This window comes from Belonocnema kinseyi, chromosome 7, assembly GCF_010883055.1.
Source record: "Belonocnema kinseyi isolate 2016_QV_RU_SX_M_011 chromosome 7, B_treatae_v1, whole genome shotgun sequence".
Taxonomy (NCBI): Eukaryota; Metazoa; Arthropoda; class Insecta; order Hymenoptera; family Cynipidae; genus Belonocnema; species Belonocnema kinseyi.
In genome coordinates, this window is record NC_046663.1 from 92,011,862 (window position 1) to 92,035,607 (window position 23,746).

At 27.4% G+C, this 23,746-nt stretch overlaps 2 protein-coding genes across 3 annotated transcripts in view; one reads left to right on the forward strand and one right to left on the reverse strand.

Moving 5' to 3' along the window:
* Positions 1-16,538, forward strand: LOC117176764 (negative elongation factor B). The gene is made up of 7 exons (XM_033367051.1): positions 1-247; positions 2,801-3,280; positions 8,825-8,992; positions 9,075-9,470; positions 13,796-14,080; positions 15,875-16,075; positions 16,162-16,538. Exons 1-7 carry the CDS (start codon positions 119-121, stop codon positions 16,321-16,323), a joined length of 1,821 nt encoding a protein of 606 aa, XP_033222942.1. The 5' UTR covers positions 1-118; the 3' UTR covers positions 16,324-16,538.
* The window catches only part of LOC117176763 (putative RNA polymerase II subunit B1 CTD phosphatase RPAP2), a 12,175-nt gene continuing 4,665 nt past the window's right edge, over positions 16,237-23,746 (reverse strand). Inside the window, exons 1-7 of one of the 2 annotated variants that reach the window (XM_033367049.1) lie at positions 22,914-23,094; positions 22,365-22,479; positions 19,013-20,155; positions 18,738-18,904; positions 17,600-17,779; positions 16,551-16,734; positions 16,237-16,435 (exon numbers count right to left, since the gene is read on the reverse strand). In XM_033367049.1, the coding sequence (XP_033222940.1) occupies positions 16,566-16,734; positions 17,600-17,779; positions 18,738-18,904; positions 19,013-20,155; positions 22,365-22,479; positions 22,914-22,972 (1,833 nt within the window). In that variant the 5' untranslated portion in view covers positions 22,973-23,094 and the 3' untranslated portion in view covers positions 16,237-16,435; positions 16,551-16,565. Of the gene's footprint in view, positions 16,436-16,550; positions 16,735-17,599; positions 17,780-18,737; positions 18,905-19,012; positions 20,156-22,364; positions 22,480-22,913; positions 23,095-23,746 lie in introns of those variants that run through there. The other variant, XM_033367050.1, reaches the window with a different exon arrangement.

Sequence of the window (23,746 nt, forward strand, 5' to 3'; positions counted from 1 at the left end):
ATGTGACGATACAGGAGAGGTTGTTTCGCCGAGTAATTTACGAATATTGAATTTATCCGTATAGAATAAGATAAATTATAATTTGCCATATGGATTTGACTCTAAGATCATCATAAAAATGAACGTGGCAAGAAATAATGGAACTCCGGTGGATAGTTTGGAAGAACTCGGTATTCCTGGTCAAAATTCTCTCAGAGATGCTTTAACAAGTTGCGAGGATCCTTTAAAAGCTATCGAGGAATTTCAGGTAATAAAAAATGCGTTTATAATTAAAAAATTATTGTGCAGTATTTTTCAAAGTTTAAGAGTTTGGATCGTCTTTGTGGAGGGATCCAGAAGGTTTTGAGGTTAGGTTCCCCTCTCCAAAACTCCAAAATTTTGATTCAGTTGAAGGAACTGAAAAAAGCAATTGTATCCTGATTTTGTGTTAAATATGATGTATCATTGAAAACAGAAGTAGTGGTAAAACCTAAGCATTGTCATAAACGGGAACGTAAATATGTACAACTGGAAATTAAGAAAGAGGCTTTGGGAAGAAATTCAACATTTATTGTAGAATTGTTTATTTATTTTTTCGGAGTGACTAAACCTATACGAAGTAGAACATTTTTATAAAGTTTTATAGTGGCAGAGATAGTGATATCAAGACTATATTATGGGTTTCATTGACGTATCAGTTTTTTTTTCAAGGATTTTTTTTCAGTTTTGAATTTCTCAGAAAAATAAATACAGAACCGTATTCCTCATTCTTAAAAAATAGAGATTGAACCCTTTTGTTTAAAAATTCAATTATTTCATTGAAAAATAACTTTTATTCGGAATTAATATTTCCTGGTTAAAAAGTTGACTGTTTTGTTTTTCTTGACTGAAAAATGTTTCTTGTTTGAAACTTCATCTTTCGGATTACAAATTTTAATATTTGGTTAAAAATTAATCTTTTTATACTGAAAATTAAAATTGATCATTCTTGGTTGAAAATTTATCGTTTTTCGTTGAAAATTCAAGTACTCCAATTAAAATTATGGGTTTTGATGCAAATTCGTCTTTTTGGTAGAAAATTAACTTTCTTGGTTTAAAATGTATCTTTTTAGTTTAAAATTTAAATATTTTGTCAAAAAATCATCCTTCATGGTTGAAAATTCGTCTTTTTGGGTTAAAAAATCAACTGTTTTGATAAAGAATTCAATTATTTTGTTGAAAATTAATTTTTGTTGTTGAAACTTGAACCCCTTAATTGAGAGTTGAACGTCTTTGTTACAGATGCATCTTTCTGGTTGAAGATACATAATTTTAGTTAAAAATTCATCGTTAGGTTAAAAATTTAATTATTTTGTCTAAAAATCATCTTTTGTGGTTGAAAATTCGTCTTTTGGTTAAAAATTAATTTTTCGAAATTAAATTATTTTGTATGTCAACTATTCTATTGAAAATTGTTCTTTTTAGTTTAAAATTTAATTATTATGGTAGAAAATTGAACGATTTCGTTGAAAATTGTATATTTTTTTGAGAATTCATATTTTTGGCTTGAAAAATCAACTGCTTGATAGAGAATTCAACAATAGTTTTTCTTTCTTGAGTGAAAAAGCTTTCTTGGTTCAAACTTTAAACCTTCATTGAAAAATCATCTCTTTGGGTAGACATTTTATTTTGTTGTTGAAAATGCAAGTGTTTTATTGGAAATTAATCTTTTTTGGTTGAGTATATATATTTTTTAGTTCAAAATTCGTCGCTTGGTTGAAAATTATTTTTTTCATTAAAAACTTCAACTTTTTTGTTTTTGGTTGAAAATGTATCTTTTTTAGTTGCAAGTTCGACTGCTTTGGTAGGAAATTCGTCTTTTTGGGTTAAAAATTCGCCTTTTCTTCTTTAAATATGAACTATTACATTCTTCGTTCAGGAATAAAATTTTAAAGCGTTTTAATTTGGTTTTTTACAAAAAACTTGAAATTATTAGAAAAATAGAACTAAACATTTTCGTGAAAAATTCTTTTACAACTTGAATTTTCTAAATTGTATTAACCATTTTTGTAAATTGTAAAGAAGAGAGAATATTAAAGTATAATTTTAAGTGTTATGAACGTATAGTGATAGTCAAGTATTAAAAGACCCTTTTTTAAATTATACAATATTGAATTATTTAAGGAAAAAACAAATAATTTTGAATTTTTTGTAATTAAATTATTCCCATTTTAACCTTTCCTCTGTTACATTTATTTCCGTATAAAAGATTTTAATATTTTACCATTTTAAACAAGTTAAATTTGAATCTCTTCAAATTCAAACCAAATAGATTTGATTTTTTTAAACTAGACATTATTTCAATTTTAACCTTTGCTATTACAAAATTATTTGGCAATAAAAGATTTTAATTGTTAATTGTATAATTTTGAAAAATTTTAATTTTAAACTACAAAATCTTGAATGCATAAATTCTAAATCTAAATTTATACAATTTAGAATTATTCAAACGAAAAACAAATAATTTTGAATTTTATTAACAATGTATTTCAATTTTATAATTATTTAGCTATAAAGGATTTGAAGTTAGAATTGTCCAATTTTGAACAATTTAAATTTGAAACTTCAAAATATTAAACGTTTTTTTCTAAATCCATACTTTTTCAATTGCAGTTAATTTCAGTCACCTTGCATTTAATTAAGTTAATTAAAATATTAGCAGAATTTATGTGATAAAAGATAGCATTAACCTTTTTTTTTCCGATTGCTCTTAGTCCAATGGTAGATCATCAAATTTCATTCATTTGTACAGTGAATTTCTAAACGAAATCTAACTTTTTAGATGCAAAATGGAATTCTACTGCCTTCGTTACGACCAATGTTACCTTTACTCGACCTTCACGGAGTCCGGAGACTCGATTTTCACGCCTCTGTCTTGGAAGAACTTCGCGAGAAGCTAATCAAACGAATAAATGAAATAGGATCAGAAAGAGGAGATAAAAGTACAGCGACTGATCGAAAATTAAAAGAATTATTAGCCAAGAGTTTTCCAGCTGTGAGAATTCCGGCTTTGAGGCCGGTCGTTATGTGTATTCTTCGAAACACTCCTCATATCGACGACAAATACTTGAAAGTCCTAGTTCGAGAAAAAGAATTATACAATGAAGCGGACACAGAAGTTAAGCGACAAATCTGGAAGGACAATCAAAGTTTATTTGGAGATGAAGTATCACCTTTGTTCAGTGGCTATATCATGGAGAAGGAGCTAGTTCTTTTTGATCATAAAAATTTGAACAGTCTTTTCTTTACACCTTCTCCAAAGGTAACTACTTGAATATGCAAGCAGATGTCAGGGATCACAGCGGTTCTGTATTTCAATTTTAAATGAAAAGGGCGATTTTTTTATAAAGAGGGATTTAATTTATTACTAACTAATTTTTTTATCACATTGGATCTTCTCGTCATTTTTGTGTTTAAACTTTTTTATTTAGGGCCCATCTATAATTTATGTAACACATATTTTTCTACATTTTCCCTCTTACATGTAATAAGTAGTAACAAAATGGTTTGGATCCCATACCCCCCGCACCTATCTTACTTAATTCTTCAAAATATTTTCAGCCTTATTAAATACAATTCAGTTACACACAACCCGAGACAAAAAAATTGAACTACATATTCCAAAAAAAAACCGGTCAAAATTAAATAATTATAAACATTCCAAATGAATGAATCTTCAATTGTAATTCCAAAAAATTAAAGAATCTTAAATTGCAAATTATTAAAATGGTAGAATTCATAATTGTCAATATTTAAAATGGCACTATGCTAAAAGAAACGCTAAAACGTTACAATTAAAAATTATGAAAGTTATAAGCTTGGCAATTTAAAAAATTCTGTAATTCTCATGATTTACAATTGAAATTCTTTTAATTTGGAAGATTTGGAATTTGAAACTTTTTATCTTCAAAATTATTCATATTTGAGCCTTTTTATTACTACATCCTTAAAATTGAACCATGCAAAGGAAAACAAATCAAAATTACATGATACTCAGGATTCCAGAATCATTCAGAAAAATGTTCGTTCTCAATTAAAGAAACTTTTTCTTTAACATCATTTTTTTATCTAAACAATAATAACATAAAAATGAAGAAAATAATTTATATTAAAAATACTTTTTTAGTGTAACAAAATAACATTTCTACGAACCGAAGAAACTTGTTGAATCAAGAGAAATTTCTTTGAATCAAAGAAGGCTCTGTTTGACTAAGAGCCAATGAATATTTTTCTTTCCTTCAAAAATTTTTTCGATGAATCAAAGAATATTTTTTCTGAGTAATTCTTTTAAAACATCATATTACGATATAAAATCACAAATTAATTTTAATTTATGATTATTAATTACAATGTATTTCATAGAGCATTAAATTTAAGCTTATAAATTTTTATTTGATGAGTAGACATCAAAAGAGAAACAAGTTATAAGCTTACGTAGCGCACTGTTTGTGTGTATTTAGTAAATAATGCAAGGACAAAGGCACATGAAAAATTTTGAACAATTTTAGGGGCAGAAGTAATTGCAAAAGTGGTACAAAAGCTTTTATTTTTATGGATATTTTTCTCTAGAATGAGGCAAGAAAATCAAAATACTAATATAAATATACCGACATTGAAGTTTTTGTAACGTTATTACAATTATTTATTCTAATTACTGAACTCAGTGTGGCCGTTTTAATCGACGAAATAAATTCCCAGTCATTTCCCGGGTTTTTCCCGGTTCACAAACATTTTTCACGGTCAATGAAATTAAAAAAATGGAACACTAAAGCTACAAAATTTTCCACTCTAGGTAATAAAAACTGAGCTTTAAATTAAAGCTGTCAAAGTGGAACTGTTAAATTTTGAACTTTTAAAATTGAAATTTAAAAGTTTTTGATTAAAAAATTTGGTATGCAAATGCTTAATAATTTACGCGTATAAAATTAAAGGTATTAACATTTTTCATTCTAAAAAATGTAAATCCACGTTATCATTTTCAATGCTCTAAATTAAAAAATCAATCAATGAACTTTAACATTTTCAAAATTATATAATTTTAAGGAATTTTAAGCTAGAAACATCAAATATTGAAAAATTGAAAAAAAATTAACTCAACACTTCTTAAATTAGAAATTCAATTATTTTCTTTTTGAATAGTTTCACATCCTCGGAAAGCTTCAAAATTTTATTTAAAAACTTTGAGAAATCTAGAAGTTGTTTTTAATTGGTTTAAAATTTAAAATTATTTTCGAAATTTTTTCAGAACTTCTAAATATCTGTCAAGATAAACTGCATTTTTTCTACAACTTTCAAAAAATCCTGCAAATTTTAGAAAATTTCTTTACAATTTGGATGTATAAATAACAATTGAACATTTGTTATTTGTAAGCGAAATTTGAGTAATTTTAAGAGATATGTAGAAGTTTTGAAAAGATTCAAACTTAATGTAAAACTTGAAATGATAGCCTAATATAAAAAATGTAGATTTTCGCAGATTTTAAACAAAAAAATTAGATTCTTTTCAAGAATTGTAAAAGGCTTCTAAAGAATAAAAATATATTTTTTTAAATTCCTAGGAAAATTACAAAGAACTTTTCATTTTGAAAAGGTATTTTCAAAAAAGATTCCAGAATATTTTAAGAAAACATTCTAAAATTTTAATTTTAATTTTTACTCTTCTAAAACTCCTAAATTTCTCTTAAAATAACTCAAACTTTTTCTACAAATGTTCATTTGTAAATTACACATCAAAATTTAAAAATTTCACTTACAAATGAATCATTTTTCAAATACAACAATTAAAATTGTAACGTTCAAAGTTTAAAGGCTCTTCGAAATTTTAACGATTTCAGGTTTTCTATGTCAAACAATTCAGTTAAAGATTCTTTACTTTTAAATGTTTAGTTTCAATTTATTTGTCTTAAAAAAAATCAAATATTGTTAAATATTCAATAATCAATCTTTTTTTAATTAAAAATTTCAAATTGAGTGGGTTAAAAATTGAATATTTTAGACAGGAACAATATTTTAAACTTAATAAAATCCTTGAATTAAGAATATATTATTATGAAGTTATTTTTTAATTGAAAATAGTTTACAAACTTTCAGACACACGTTCAGATTTGTTTAATGACTAAAACTTTCAAATTGAAAACGCTGTAGTTTTAATGTTAAAATCTGAAAATTCTTCAGTTTTGAACTGGTTTAAAATCGTTTTGTCAAATCGTTTTTGTTCACTTTTTATTACTTAAAGTACAGATCAATTGAAAAAAATTTATTTACTTATTAAATGAAAATATTTTTTATCCAAAATTTTTAACATCAAAAGCTTTTTATTCTTTATTTGTTTAAGTCTTTAAGAAAGTATTAAAAAATTCCTTAAATTAAAAACGTAAACTTAGAAATAAAAATTTTAAATGGAAAATTTTTAAAGTAAAAAAATTTTAAATTACGCATCGTAAGCTAAATAATAGCATAATTGAAAACCCATAACAATTCCACTGATTATTCAAAAACTTTTAAAGGGGAACGTGGACAGATTTTTCTTCTACAAATTTGTAAAATTCCCGGTAAAAAAAAATTCACTTTCATTTCCCGTTTTTTCCTGGTCTCATAAAATTCTCGGTCATTTCCCGGTTTTTCCGGTCCAGCGGCCCCTCTGTGATCTTGAACGCTATATTATAATTTTGGATACATAAAGTTTTTAGGGTTGATTTGTTAAAATAATTACGTAACAGTTTCAATTGAAACCCTCAACCCTCTCGTTCCAACTATGTAACAGATCGTAACAATGTCCCGAACCCCTCTCCCATATAAAGTATTTTTCTAAGTAGTGTAGAAAGAAAATAAAGGAGCGTCCATTAATTACGTAAGACCTGGAATTTCTTCAAAAATTCTTTTTTCAAATCACTTGTAATCTTCAGCCATAAAAATTGCTTATATAAACCTTTAAAGTCCATTACAATTCTCTTTAAATTAAAAAAAAAAACGGTAAAAATCCGTGAAATATTACGAGATCATCTAAAATTCGTAGATAAACTACAAAAAAATTTTAACTACTTTAATAGTGCAGAAATTAATATTTCTCACACAAAGAAACCGTTTTTCTAAAACAGAAATTTGACACATTCTTTGCAATTCTTAGCAAATCTTTTAAAATTTTCGAAATCTCATTAAAATCCCCTGATATCCGTAAAAATTACAAGAAATCCCTGAAAAGCTTTGGAAATCTCGTGAAATTCTGTAAAAATGTTTCTTATTCCTTAAAAACCCTTGAAATCTGCTGAAATTCTTTCAAGTCAATGAAAATTTGTAAAATCTTATGTTCTAAAAAATTTTTAATGTCAGCTAAAAGACTTATTTACAAAAATAACACAAAATTAGGAAGATAATTATTTTTTAAATACACAGTTTCCTAACATGTAAAACCATGCCCTGTAACAATCAACTCCAAATTAATTATATTGTATTAGCGGGTCCTAATGTACTATATTTTTTTGCATATTATTTTTTATTTCCTGAATTTTGTTTCGACAATTACAACTAAACTACTTTACTCTGATACATCGTTTTACGCATTTTATTACATATTAAAAAATGTTATAAATAAATCAAAATTCCTATATATTTATTGCAGGCTTCACAGACTTTCCTCAGTTGTTGAAAATTCAACTCTTTTCATGGAAAATTGAACTATTTGATTGAAAATTCATCTTTTTGGTTTAAAAGTTGATCTCTTTTGGTAAAAATTCAAGCATTTTTTGTTAAAAATGCAACTATTTTGTTAAAAAAATACATTTTTGTTAATAATTCGTCTTTTTTGGTTGAAAATTCAACTATTTTGTTCAAAGTTGACCTGCTTCGTAAATAATTTCTTGCTTGGTTGAAGATTCATCATTATAGTTCAAAATTCGCATATTTTTTATTTGATAATTCAACTATTTTTATAGAAAACTTAACTATTTGCTTCAAAAATATATTTTTTGTTGTTAATTCAATTTTTTTAAGTTGATCTTTTTTGGATGTATTAAAATGTTTTTTTATTTAAAACAAAAATATTTTTCAATTGGAATATTAAATAGTAGATTTTTTGCTGAGAATTCATATTTTTGTTGCAAAATTCCTCTACTTCGTTTAAAATTAATTTTCTATTATTATAAAGATTCAAAATTTTAGTTAAAAATTCATCTTTCTCATTTAAAAATTAACGTTTTGATAAAAGTCCATATATTCGGTTAAAAGTGCAATATTTTAACTTGAAATATTAGGAATTTAAAACATTAACATTTTTATTTAATGTCGATTCAAGCTCACATTAATTATAATTTAAAGAATTCAATCTCCTATTTCCTTGAAAAATAGCCTTATTTCTCCCGTTTTAATAGCGTTCTGGAATGTGAAGCCTGTTACCTATATAAAGATATTTTTTATTTGTAACTACAGAATTGATTTATCTTTTGGGTTTCGTTTCTCGACTTATTCGTGAGCAATTTCGTCGGCGTCGACGATTTACATCAAATCTACAAAAGTAGTAAATCAATCGTTCAGGTAATATTTGAAATTGTATCGTCAAAAAGAACCTCTTTTAAAACATGTTGTTTTCTAATATATTGAGTTTGCGTTTATGATTCTTAAAAAGTGAATTGAAATAAAAAAAAATCGGGGAAAGGGGAAAACTGGTTCAAAATTCTCGATTTTATGTGATTTTTTAAGTTAAAGGGGAAAAGGGGATTATTTAAAAAGAGGACGGACTGTGATCCCTGAGCTATTCAATAACAGAATGATCTGAGTAAAGAAGGAAAACTAATCGAAATTTTGGTACTAGGTAAGAAGACAAGGTCAGGTAGTTCAGAAATTGGCTCACATGATTGGACACAGTGTAAAATTGTACGATATGGTTTTACAATTTCTCAGAACTCTTTTTTTGAGAACTAAAAATATTCACTATTGCACGCTCAGAGCTGAATTACTTATGGCTTTACACGATTTAGAGGTATGTAACAAATTCGAAATTCGCTGGTAAATCTACTAATTTGGATTCAAAACTGAATATTTCAATGTTTGCAAATTTTTAGGTACAAGATATAATATCTGTTGATCCATGTCACAAATTTACGTGGTGCTTGGATGCTTGTATCAGAGAGAAAAACGTGGATGTAAAAAGGTCGAGAGAATTGCAAGGTTTTTTGGACAGTATTAAGAGAGGACAAGAGCAGGTTTTGGGAGATCTGAGTATGATTCTTTGCGATCCATACGCTGTAAATTTTTTAGCAACTAGTGCAATAAAAATCGCAGTCCATCTTATTAATGGAGATGCGTTACCCCGAGAAAATGCAGTTCTCGTTTTGCTATTACGAATGCTTGCCCTGGGACTTTCTGCCTGGCAAATGATCGACTCACAGGATTTCAAAGAGCCTAAACTCGACAGTCAAGTCGTCACCAAATTTCTTCCAGCATTGATGTCGCTTATGGTATCGTATTGGACACTTTTAATCCTCTTTTGATTCAATTATATGTGGGTTGACAAAAAATCCCAAATTCGAAATTCTCCAACTTTTCCCTGACATTTATAAATTTTTCTTTTAGTTATAAAAACAACCTTATACCTAGAAGATCCGTAATGTTAATGCAAAAAAGATTTTTAGTCCTAAATATATTTTAAAGACTTAAAGAAGATAAATTTTCTACCAAAGAAAATAATTTTCAATTAATAAGATGAAGTTCCAACTAATGAGATTATATTTCAGCAAACAAGTGACATTTTTAAGAAAATACATTAATTTAAACAAATAGTTGAATTTTCAGTTAAAAAGATAAATTTTTAACTTAGAATAGTTGAATTTTAGGTTTAAGAAAATTAATTTTCAGCAAAATATAATGCATTTTTAACAAAATAGTTAATTTTTTAACCAATCAGATGAATTTTCAACCATGAAGATTACATTTGTACAAAAAAGACGATTTTTCTACAAAATAGTGGTATTTTCAACTAAAAATGAGATGTCTTTAGCAAAAAGTGAAATGGTTAAAATTTCAGTTGAAAAAATATAATTTTCAATAAAAATTTTTTCTTAAGTTAAATTTTGAACAAAAGAAGTGAATTTTCAACCAAAAATATCAATTTTGAACCTAGAAGATTAATTTTCTACAAAAAAACATGTACTTTTAACCAAATAAATGAATTTTCAACAAGAATACTTAAATACTTAACCAAGGAAATAAATTTTCAACCAAAATTATTATTAATTCCCTTCCAAAAAATCTTCCAGCTTCGCGGGCACATTTTCATCGCGCGCTAGGCGCGCGACGGTTGAATCTCGTGCTTCGCGCTCGGATGCGTCTTCATATTCTGAATTGTCTACTTAATCAAGTATAGTCAAAGATTAAGTTTCTCAAAGCTCTGTAGGCTTTGAGGTACACATTCTCATCGTGACACTCGCGCTGCGCGCTCGATTTCCGACAGACATTTGTAAACAGGTTTTGTTGGATTTTTTTTCTCGTAACTTTGAAGATGCTATAACTCTGATCATTTTCTTTTTATCAAAAAAAGTTATAAGAATAAATTGATTGTTCTTTTTAATACTATAAATATCCGTACATAGAATTTTCAAATTCAGAAAAAAGTGGTCTCACAAATTTTCAAAATGCGCTCACTTTTTGAATTTTTATCAAAAATGGCTGGTTCACGAAATCATCCTTTCTTTTAGGACCTAAAAAAAGTGTGCCAAAGATGAATTTGATTCGTTCAGTTTTTCGAGAGTTATCGTGTTTAAGGACGGACAAACAGACAGACGCCATCGTGAAAACCTGATTCTCGGATTCAGGGGGTATCGAAACAAAAACTACAAATTTTCAATCAAATGCATGAATTCTCAACTAAAAAGATGAATTGTCGGCGAAAAATGAGGCGAAAAATATAATAGTTAATATTACAAACATGAAAGACGAGTATTCAACAAAATAGTTGAATCATCGACCAAGACAGATTATTAATTTTCAACTAAACACTTTCAACTTTAACCAAGAAAGATTAAATTTCTACCTGACTAAATGAATTTTTAATAAAGTAGATGATTTTTTAATCAAATAGTTGAATTTCCAACCAAAAACAGTAGTTCTTAACTAAGAAGATGAATTTTTACCAAAAATACCACTTCATGACTAAATATTTCAATTTTCTACCAAAAAGATTAATTTTAAGTCAACAAGATTAAGTTTTAACAAAATGCAAGAATTTTTAACTAAAAAAGAAAAAGATTTTCAACGAAGTAGTTCCACTTTCAAATAAGTAGTGGAATTTCCAATTTAAAGAGATAAATTCCCAACGCAAAATGTAATAGTTGATATTACAATAAAAAAAGCTTTTACTTTTAAACCAAAAACAGTTGAATTCAACCAAAGAAGACGAATTTCTAACCGAGAAAGATTTTTAGTCAATAAAGAAAGAAAATTCATCCAAGATGTTAAATTTTCACTTAAAAGAGACCAATTTTCTACAAAAATAGTTTCACTTTTTATTAAATAGTTGAATTTTGAAACAAAAAATAAATGAAAAAACAGTTAAATTCATCCAAAAGATGTGATTTTTTAACCAAATAGTTGAATCTTCAACCAAAAAATATTAATTTTAATCCAGTTGCATTTTTAACTTGAATTCTGTACGAAAAATGTAATGTATAATTGATATTTCAACCAAAAAGATTTAATTTTAAATAAAAAAACAGCTAAACTCATCCAAAAGAACGATTTTCGAACAAAATAGTTGAATCATCAACAAACAAACAAAAAAAGTTATTCTCACCCAGTTGTATTTTTAACCAATAAAGATGAAAGTATACATTTTCAAACCAAAACCAATGACTTTTTAACACAGTTGTTTAATGTTCAGCAAGTAAAAAAATTATACGTGTGTAAGACTTACTTTTTATTAACCATTTTTTTCTATATCTAAATTCATTAAGGTTTTATGATTAAAGTTAATTATCATTCCCTAAGTTTATAAAATCTTAGTAAGATTTTGTGGGTGTTCAGATGAAATTTTACGGTATCCTGGCATCGGTCTGAAATTAAAAAACTGCAGTGAAAAATTAAATTGATTTTTTAGGGAAAATTTCCAGTTTTGTATCCTAATATTTGAAAAGCATTCAAAATTAATTTGAATGTTTATCTAAAATATTATTCTTTAGTCCGCAAATGATAAAAATTCGTATTTTTAATCCACTTTTTCCAGTTAAATGTGAACTGAATTAAGTGGAGCCCAATACGAAACTCTAACATGTTTTTGTTGAAAGTTCATTCTTTTAGGTTAAAAAGTCTACCATTAAATTTTTGGTTAAAAATTGTTTTGTCTGGTTCAAAATGGGATTATTTTATTGAATATTAAACTTTTTTATTTGAAAATTCATCTCTTTCTGTTGTGATTTCACCTATTTTAGGTAAAAAGGCAACTCTCTGATAAAAAATTATATATATTTGGCATGGTTGAAAGTTGAACTACTTTCTCGAATGACCATTTGTTTTGTTAAAAAATTCTTTTTTTTTTAGTTAAAAAGTTATTTCTTCAACTGAAAATTTAAACATTTTGTTGTAATTTCAACTTATGTTTTAAAATGGACTTTTTTGTTAAAAATTAATATTCTTGAATTGCAAATTTCAAAATTTCTTTTATTAAAAATTGATTCTCCTAAGGGTGTTGGTTAAATCTGACTTTGAATTTTTTGGATAAATACTGCACTGACTAAATATATATTATTTCCAAAGGATTTGAGAACGAACGAAAGAAAACTTGTCACGTATCCGGGGTTTTGCGAGATCCTCAGATCAATAAAATGTTGAAAAATCAAATCTTTTGTTAAGGAAATCATCATTTTCACAACAAATATTAATTTTGCAAAAGAGAGAAATTAGCGGGTAGCAGGCGACAGCATTTGGACGATTAAAATCGTTTGCAAATTTATTTTTTTACTCACAATTTTAACCGTTCAATTGCTGTCGTTTGCTACCTGCTAATTTAGCTTCCGCAAAATTAATATTTGTCTTGAAAATAATGATTTTCTCAATAAAAGGTTTGATTTTTCAACATTCAATTGATCTAAGGATCCCGCAAAACCCCGGATATACCACCAGTTTTATTTTTTCGTTCTCAAATCCTTTGGAATATATATATATATTGAGTTAGTGCCGTACCTATAAAAAAATCGAAGTTGGATTTAACCAACAACGTTAATTGAAAATTTTACTAGTCCACTTTTGGCTCAAAAATGAAATTTTTTAGTTTAGGGATTGAGATATATAATTTACACATTTTTAGAAACGAAAATAATATAACTTTTTATTGAAATATCAACTATTGCATTTTTCGTTAAAAATTCGTCTTTTTGGGTTGAAAATTCAACTCTTTGGTTGAAAGTTGAATTCATTTTTTAAAAGTTCATTTTTTGTAAAGATTAATAATTTTAGTTAAAAATTCAGCTTTGTTGTTAAAAAGCCATTTCTCCAACTGGAAATTAAAGTATTTAAAAAATATTCTTTTCTGTTAGAAAATTAATCTTCTTGTTTTATTTAGTGCGTTTTTTCGAAACAGTAGCAAAATAGTGTAATCGCTTTAAAAAAATCAAATAATGTCAATAGTGTAGTGAGTCCATGGTCTAGGTATCTTACATGGTGACAAGGGGGTTGATGATCTCTAAACTTCCCTTACTCTTTCAGGATTTTCCTGACATTCCCTGACTTTGCAGAATATTCTCTGACCTCTACCAAAAATTTATTTGCAATATTAATTAAACTAAATTTCTAGGTAGACGATCAGATACGACACTTGAATCAGAAGCTTCCCCCAGACGAAAGGGAAAGCGCAATTGCTATAATCGAACATTCCGGACCTCCGCCAGATGCTTGTCAAGCTTACGCACAACTTTCTGGTGTAGCTGCAGTCCTTTCTATGTATTACGCACTTCACGTTGGCGGAGTTGGAAGTTTTGGAAGAGGTCGAGGAGATGCGAGAGGTTTGATGAGAGTTTTGGCAACCCTACCAAACTGCCAGGGTCAAAGGGCGTTTGAGGATCCGTTTTTACATACCTTGGTACCTAAGTTTATATTTCCAACAACAATTTAAAAGATCGAAATTCTTTATTCAAGATTTTCGATTTTGTACTTCCCGTTTAATCTGTCCTCAAAAGTAAAGTAGATCACAAAGTATAAGGGTAGGTATATTTATTAAATAATGCAAAGCGTGATAAATTGAAAAAAATTGAAATGATTATTTTTTCAAAAATTTATGAAAATACTCTGTTTTTATGGATACTTGTTTAAATGCCCTAAAATCTTTGTAATTATTCAAAATCTTTGGAAATATTTGAAAATCTCTTCAAATCTTTGAAATCCCTCAATTCTGGTGAATACATTCTGTTTTCTGATAGCCTTTAAAATACTTTTTAATCGATGAAATTCTCGGAAATCTGATGAAATGCTGCGAAATTATTTAAAATATTAAAAAATCTTCTGAAATTCCTAGGAATCCTTAAATATCCTAGTATAAAAAATTCTTTGAAATATTTAAAAATCTTTATACATTCTTTAAAATTTCTTTAACATATTATAAAATCGTTTGAAATCCGTTGAAATCTTTTAAAGCTCCTGAAAATTCCTTGGAATGTTTGAAAAATGCCTTAAAATCTTTCAAATCCGTCAACCCTTGTGAATAAATTCTTTAAAATTTCATAAAAATATTATAAAATCCTTTCCTAAAATCACATAAAATTTCATCAAATATGATGATATTCCTTAAAATCCCTTGAAATATTTGAAGTTCTATGAAACATATTGATATCCTGGAAAATTAATTGAAATACCTCTTTAATCCGTCAAAAGTATTTACAAATCCTTTGAAATATTTTCAAATCTTGATTGTTAAATGAAATCTGATGATATTCCTTAAAATTTGATTAATCTCTTGAAACTTCCTTGGAACCATTTAAAATACCCAAACAAATTTCCTAATCCTTTGAAATCTCTTGCACTTTTTGTAAGTTCCTGAAAATTCCTTCGAATCTTTTGAAATATCCTTAATCTTTCAAATTCTTTGAAATCTCTCCAACTTCTTGAAATCTATTTAAATTCCTTGCAATATTTGGAAATCTCTTCAAATCTTTGAAGTCCCTCTATTCTTGTGAATAGGTTCCTTGAAGTTTCAATAAACATCATGCAATCTTTTGAAATCCCGTAAAATTTCATAAAATCTGATATTTTTTGAAACATTTGTAATTTTATTAAATCTTTTGAGATCCTAAAAATCCATTAAAATTCTTGTAATAAGTTCTCTTAAATTTCATAAAAATATTATAAAATCCTTGGAAAACGCGTGAAATTACATAAAATCTTATGACATTTTTTTGAAATATTTGAATCTCTATAAAACCCATTGAAGTTCTGGCAAATTTATTAAAATGCCTTTGAACTGGTTTCAAGTGATTAAAATCCTTGTAAATCTGATAAAGTCCCGCGAAATGCGATTAAATTCCTTAAAAATCCTTTGAAAGGTTTAGAAATCCTCTGAAATCCCTTGGAATCTTTTCAAGTATCTCACCGTAGCTCGATAAATTAAAAATATGTTGAATGATTTTGTCGGGTAATAGTAATTTCAAACATTGTGGAAAAACTTTGTTTCTATGGATATTTTTCCACCGAATAATATCAAAAGAATCAAAATACTAATCTAATTATTTCGATATGAAGTCTTTAGAACATTTGTAAAAAAGTATTACGTAACAGTATCTATTTCAGTAGCAGATCATCAAAAATGCTTCCCTCCTCTCAAAAATATGTTACAAAATTTACGGATGGACCCTAAGCAATGATATCTAAATAATGTTCTCAGGTTTCCCTACTAATTTTGAACATGGCCGACGAATTCTCGAACGAATCCTTCTGTACAGTCATATTCGATGAATTCTTTTTAACTGGCTTTGGAAGGGATAATGTTACTCGTCATTTGCTGAAGTTGCTTTGGTATATTTACCCTAAATTACCTTCAGCTCGATTGCAGTCTTTGATTAAAGCTCTCCAACCAACCGGCCAGGTATTTTAATTTTCCTTAAATAATGATAAGGCTTAAATTTTTGTAAATTTAAAGCAATTTTATTTATAGAATATTTTATCTTTCAGCAAGTTGAGGCCGTGCACAATCTCTACCAAGCTTTGCATAAAAGAATTGGCAACTCTCCAGGAGAAAGCCACCCGCCAGCTCCGAGTCAAATGGACACTCTCACCATGGATTGTCCGGGTTCACCAATTCCTGGGATGTCAACTCCTAGATCAGGATTTTAGAGTTTATTGTATTTTAAATTCACGACTTAATATTTTGATGTTACTTTCGTAATCGACGAGATTTCGAATTAAAGTATGTAATATTTGAAAAATCCCCTGAATGAAGAAGTCACTGTAAAGATATAGCAATAAGGATATTAGGTAAATCAATTGGGTTTTCCCCCTGATATTGTAGAGAAAATAAAATTTTTATTATAATAAAAACTATACATATGTACAATGCTTACAAACATCACTATATCCTAGGTTGTTGATTCATCGAGCCTGCATGGCATTTCATTCGTCAGACTATTTATAAATGTGTCTAGATAATTTGAATCCAGTTGATAGGACATTAGAATCATCGAAGTGTACAACGAAGCTTGCTTTGTGGCAAATAAGTACTTTAGTCCCGGGTCCATTGCACTCATCCTATTTTAATTTAAAAAAAATATAAATTAACGAATGGAAGAATAATTTATTGAACTGATAGTCAATGTACACAACTCTGGATTTTTGTTTCATAATATTAAAAAAAATAGTTTAAAGGTGCATTATTAACCAAAATTTTTAATATTAAGTAACAATTTTTTTGAAACAATTAATAATTTCGAATTAGAACCGCTGGAATTTTTTCTAATATATTCAAGGATTAAGAACTGCAAACATTCCATATCAAACAATTTTAGTTTAGTTTAGACTAAAATTTTGAAAATTGGAACATTTAAAATTCAAAAGAATTGAAATTTATTATTTAACTTCTAATTAAAAGTTAAAAGGGTTAAAAAATGTAATAATTTAAAATTACAGAAAGTATTCAATTACTGAGGTATCAATTTCTGACAGTTCAATTTTTGTTTACTTTGATTTTAAACAATGCAATTTTTAAAGGACAATTTTAAGATATTACATTGAAAATTTAAAAAAAAACAAGATTGATATATATGATTCAAATGTTTAAAATTACAGAGTTTTAAGCCTTTCAATTCGAAATTTTTTTCTAGTTGGGTTTAAAATGTTCAATATTTTGGAAAATTTTTAAATAAAAAATAATTGAAGTTTCAATGTCTAGTTCTAAAATTTTCTAGATTTTAATACTTGAATTTAAGACTATCAAGGCTTTCAATATGAAATTTGAAATTGAAAATCTGCAAAAAAGTTTAAAATTAAAAAAAAAATATTTTCAAATTTAGGTTTTTGAAGCAGCTTTAATATAGACAAAGTGAATAAATTAACTGGAAGATTATTATTATTATTAATTAAATTTCAAAGAAAACCTGAAAAGATAATTACTTACATTTTGATAATGATGAGGCCTACGAGAGTCCATTCGGCAGATTTGAAAACAATATTATTTGCATTCAGAGCGAAAGTGCTGACCAAAGCTTTAACGGCAGTGACTCTTTCCCTGCTGTAAGCAAATCGTTCTGGGAGAACTTGGCCATTTCCGGACAAAGCTCGTAGGAGATCTGGCAATCTGAAGTACAAAAATATTGTTACTGAATCAATTAATTTTTCAGAGTTTCTAAAAAATTCCAGTTACGTAAGACGATTTACAGGGGGGGGGGGGATTATCACTGTTTCTTAATGGGGAGGGGGGGCGATGAAAAAATTTAACCAAAAATATAGTAAATCCACATACATTATAACTTAGAGGTAGGTAGTTGATTTTTCATCCAAAAGGTACATTTTTAACATAGAAGATTAGTTTTCTACCAAAAAAAAAACGAATTTAAAATCAAATACACTAAGTTTTAACCAAAAAAGATATATTTCAATATGAAAAAAATTAGTTTGAACAAAACAATAGTTTAATTTTCAATCAAGAAGATTAATTTTTTGCTAACAAGATAAATTAAGTTTTAATTAAAAAAGATTTTCAAGCAAAAATGTAAGTTATATGTTCAATTTAAAAAACATAATTAATTTTAAACAAAGAAATAAATTATTAACTAAAATGATTAATCCTCAACCAAAATGATGAATTTTATACCCAAAAAATAAAATTTTCATAAAAATACATGAATTTTCAATTAAAAAATATAACTTCTAAACGAAAAATTTAATAGTTGTTATTCCAGAAAGAAAATATTTAATTTCAAACCAAAAATAGTTGAATTTAACCAAAAAGTATGTCTGAATTTTCATGCCAAAAAGAAGAGATTTCTACAAAATAATTAACTTTTAACCACAAGATAAATTCTTAACAACAAAAATTAAAAGAAATGATAAAATGACAGGTCTGTAAGACTCAGTTGTCTATTTAATTAAAAGAATTTATATACATGTTCATTCTCCAAATTTATCAAATCTTAATGACAATTTCAGAAAAACGCCATACGTAATTTGTGAATGACCCCTAAAATTCAACTTGTTGAAAATTCGATGATTTTTCAGGATTTCCCTGACCAGTCAAAAAACCGCGTGAAACTTACATGTTGTTAATTTTTTCCAGAAAAATGCGACGTCGAATAGCTTTTGGGGCACGAGACTCAGTCAAAGGAAAAACTGGACTCGAGTCTTCCACCTTTTCGGCGTCTTCATTTTTATCAGATTCGTCAGGAATTTCAATTACCGTACGCCCTTCGTAAAATGCTCGTACCTACAAAAATTTACAAAAAAATTAACAAGATTCTTAGTAAAAAAGTGAATTTTTTGTCCAAAAATTTAAAAATAAGTCACTATTCTAACAAATTTCAGATTGAAGCACCTTAAGCTGTAACTTCTTCCCGTCTTCTTGTAAAAATGAATAATGCGGAACAGCTTTCGAAACCGTTTTTTCTAATTTCGCACGCTCCTCCCTTTCGTCTTCCAACTGAAGTTGATTCAATTTTTTACAGAGGGCTGCATACTTTTCCTGTTTAGTTACATTTTCAAAAACTTGCTGCTTTGTCGTTTCTTCTCCAAGAAGTAAACGAAGAGTCTCTTCTGTAATCCATTCTTTAAAGATTTCTTCAATCCGTTTGACTAAAGTACCAAGGGTTACTAATGTGTTTTTAGAACCCCTGGAGGTTTTCTTTGCACTTTTTCTTTCTCTCTGGAATATTGACTCTCTTCGAGGATTTTGTGACACTGGGACGATTGACGAATCCAAATCCTCTTTTTGAGTTATATCTTTCATTAAATAATCACTTGTGGTGAGTGTTTTTGAAACTTCTTCTGTTTTTTCAGGACTCTGATAACTAGTTGACGAACTTTCTTTGTCATCTGGAAGTTGAAAAGTAACACATTTCTTTTTAGACTTTCTAGTTTCTGCGATTTCCAAAATAATTTTTTTGGTATTGTCCGAATTTTTAACTTGGATAACATTTTCATCTGGATTTGCAATGGGATGCGATTCACTTTCTTCTAGCAATTTTCGTGGTTTTTCTGTGCCCTTTTCACTCTCTAAATTCTTTTCCTCAATAGTTTTTTCTTCATTAAGTTCTGGTTTACTTAAATTATCATTTTTTAGAGGTTCTTTTACTTCTGAACTTTCGGGATCGTCAGTCTCTATATCGGCCTTTGTAATCGAATCGTCGCCACTAACTATTACTTCTTCTCCTGGAATGTTTGCTACTGTTTTATGGGTATCGGGCAAAAAATGGAATTCGGTAACTTGGTCTTCTTCTCTTAGCCAAAGAGGACTCACGTGCATTTGATCTAACAAGTAGTTTGTTGCACCATAACAGAAAGAACTGCAAAAACATTTTCGTCGACTGACATCGTAAACCTTATTCCTCTTCGTCGATATATGATAACGCTGAGTTACTACCGTTGTCAGCGGTTTATTGCATAAAGCATAACCGCATAATTTTTCTATCGACCTTTCTTCGATAACGTCCTCCATGTGACATTTATTTATATATTCCAACTAGAATATTAGTATAAATAACTATAATAGCAATGAAGTTTATTTATGCAGTTGATAGTAATTACAGGAATCACAGCGGTCCCATTCTTCAGTTTTAGGTAGAAAAATGGGATTTAACTCTCAAATGGTACACTCCAACTAGCATATATCACGCATATTCAACGTATATATTTTATATAGGGATAATCCGTTGCAGCTGTGCTTGCGTAAATGCCAACAAAATTAAAAAACTTCGGGTGCGAATTCGCACCAGTGTACCGTTTTGTGGTTAATTTATTATTAAAAACTTTTTCTGTTATATGTGTATTTCGCGAATATTTAAGCCCTCTAAGAGTCGCGACTTTTCTTTAACAATTTTTATAGGCATGTATGTGTTAAAATTTGTGTAGCTAGCTTGAAAAAATCGGTTAAACACATCAGTCCTTTCTACTGATGAAATATGTCAGGAAAAAAATCAAGAAGATCAAGGATTGAAAAATAGATAAACAACAGAATTGAAAAGGCTGACGTTTGTATTTTTGTAAATGCATGTTTATGCTAAAAAGAAATAATTGGGAAACACAAAAATGACTATTTGAAAAATCTACTTTTTCTATTTGATTTTTTTTCATTAGACTTTTAAATTTGTTTCCAATGTATTTTTATCAGGTGAAAGCTTCCAGGTATTCAAACCCTTTTTTAATCTCAGTTAACCAAAACATTATTATAGTGTAAACAAATAGAAATTAAACAAATTATTATTCAGGAAACTAACAAAATTATGAAGATAAAAAATTTAATTTTTCTATAAATGCAACCTCCATACGTATTTTATTTATTATTTTATGTGTTATAAATTAAACAAACTTCCTATTTTATTTATCACAGTCTTCGCAATCTTTCCCTCATTCGTCCCTTTTTCGTTTGTACACTTAACTTCGAACCAAATTAATAGAACCCAATAATAAAATCCAACAATTTTGGTTGATAATTTACTCTTTTGGGCTGAAAAGTCAATCCATATATTTTTGATAAAAATGCTTTTTACTTTGTTGAAAATTTAATCCTCTGGTTGAAATTTCATTACTTTGTTGCAAATTCTGTTTTGGAGAAAATTAACCTTTTTTGAAAAATTTCAAATAATTTTTATTTAACATTAAAATCCTTTTTGGCTGAAATATCAATTACTTGGTTCAAAGTTCAACTAATTTGTTAAAAATTCATTTTTTTGTTGAAAGATTCATCATTTTATTAAAAAATTCCACTATTTTGTAGCAAATTAACTTTTTTTGTTAACCATAAAATTTTAGGGTTAAAAATTCAACCGTTTTGTAGAAAATGCAACTACTTGGTTAAATTTGGTTAAAAGTAAAATTTTGTTAATTTTAAATTAAATTTTAAAGTTTAACTATTCTGTAAAAATTCATCTTTATTTCGTTGAAAACTCAACTATTTGGTTGAAAATCGAACTATTTTGTTAAAAATGATTCTTTTTTTTATGAATTAATCTTTTGATTGATTTAAAATTTATATCTTTTTTGATTGGAATTTAAACAATCACATTTTCTGTTGAGAATTTATATTTTTTAGTTGAAAATTTAACTGTTTTGAAGAAAAATAAGATTGATTTAAAATTTATATCTTTTTTGATTGGAATTTAAACAATCACATTTTCTGTTGAGAATTTATATTTTTTAGTTGAAAATTTAACTGTTTTGAAGAAAAATCGTCTTTTTTGCTAGAAAAATAAATAATTTGGTAGACAAATAAAATACTAAATATTTCGTTGAGAATGCACATTGTTTGGTTGAAAATTCAAGTACATGGTTAAAACTTCAACTACAATATTAGAAATTTACTTTTTTAATTGAAGACGCATTACTTTATTTAAACATCTCTTTGATTGCAAATTTCTCTCTTTCAGTAGAAAGTTAACCTTCTTGATTGAAAACTTATTTTTTCGTTTAAAAATTCAATTAAAAGCTTTCCAAAAGAATTTAATATATTATAACGTTAATTCTATTAGAAAGAATTGATACCCCTATTTTCGTATGAAATCTCTTTATTTCCCCCGTTCTTATACTAAGAAAAGGGGGAAATTGGGTAAAAATTCTCAATTTTAGGTGTTTTTCAAATATTATTAGGGATAAAAGAAGATTAGGTAATAAAATAGGACGAACTGAGATCCCTGTAATAATTTTTTTAAGAAGCATGATTATTAATTACTAACACTTTCGAGCAGCCACTGAGGATCCACATCTGGTTCCAGCAACTTTTCTACTATTGAGTGTGCTTTCGCGTCACATTCTTTCTTTTTAAGAATAGCCAGTTGCATCTGTGATTTCCTGTGATGTAATTAACAATATTTATATTAATAAACTAGAATGTTAGTATCGTTTGTTTATTTTCTAAGTTTTGAAGCTGAATTTTGACTCATTTTTGTTTTCACTTGTAATCTCAATATTGTTAAGTATTTCGATTAAATACTAAAAGATAACAAATGTTGAAAGCTCTCTTTTTTAGTAAACATTTATATTTTGAACATTAAATTATCATTCAAACGCGAGGAAATCGAAGTATTCTTCGGAGCCGGTATGAAATTGTTTAAGTTTGGAGGTTAGGAAACATGTGAATTTACAAATCAAATTTTTAACATTTAAAAATTAATGAGTTTATTTTTAATTAAAAATATATGGCAAAAATGTAATATTTGCATGTTCAAATGCAGGTTTTGGCGTGAAAGTCTACAATTTACTATTAGTTAAAAAAATGTACTTACGTCATTTTGTGCTTCATTGGTTTGATTCTTTCTGACGAATTTTTACGAGGATGCTCCATTTTTATTTGAACTATTTTTTTCACTATTTATTTACAAACTTTCCTTTTATTTATAAATAATATATAACTGATTCACACAACAATCACCAGCAGTGTCTCCAGAACGTGGGATTTTTCGGCCCCCACCACTCAGCCTCGTGTAAAGCCGAAAATGCACGAGCAGGAATCCGAGCTCTCCCGACCTCACGAATGACAATCTAGCTGCTCTTCGAATAATTCGCCAACAAAGAAGATAAATTTATAACTAAAAAGAAAATTTTTCAAGAAAAAAAATGGTCAACAAAATTGTTCAATTTTCATCTATAGAAACGAATTTTAAACTAAAAAAAAAAAGTATTCGATCAAAAATGGACTAGTTAAATTTTCAGGCAAAAAATGGAATTTGCAACGAAAGAAATTAATTTTCAATTAAAATTATAATGTTTCAACGAAAAATTGAATAGATAAATTTTCAGTTGAAAAATAATTATCAACCCCAAAAAATCAAAGTTTCAACAAAATATTTAAATTCCCAAGAAAAAAATTTAATTTGCAAACAAATATTTTAATTTTCAAACCAATAACTTTCTACCGAAAACAGAATTTCAAAATTTTCAAAATCAATTTTAAAAGATAACAATTTTTATTCACAAAATAGATCAATTTTCAGCGAAAAACGGTTAAATTATCAGGTTAAAAAATCAATTTACAACCAACAATTTTTCAGCAAAATAGTTTAATTTTCAAAAAATAGATGAACTTTTAACCATTTTATACCAAAATAAAAGAAGTTTC

What these genes read in the sequence shown, in the direction of transcription:
- LOC117176764 (XM_033367051.1), top strand. Translation starts at nt 119, where the DNA reads ATGAACGTGGCAAGAAATAATGGAACTCCGGTGGATAGTTTGGAAGAA. An exon ending in TCTTTACACCTTCTCCAAAG is followed by an intron (nt 3,281 to 8,824) that starts GTAACTACTTGA and finishes TTTTGGTACTAG; the next exon opens with GTAAGAAGACAAGGTCAGGT. An exon ending in ATCCGTTTTTACATACCTTG is followed by an intron (nt 14,081 to 15,874) that starts GTACCTAAGTTT and finishes TAATGTTCTCAG; the next exon opens with GTTTCCCTACTAATTTTGAA.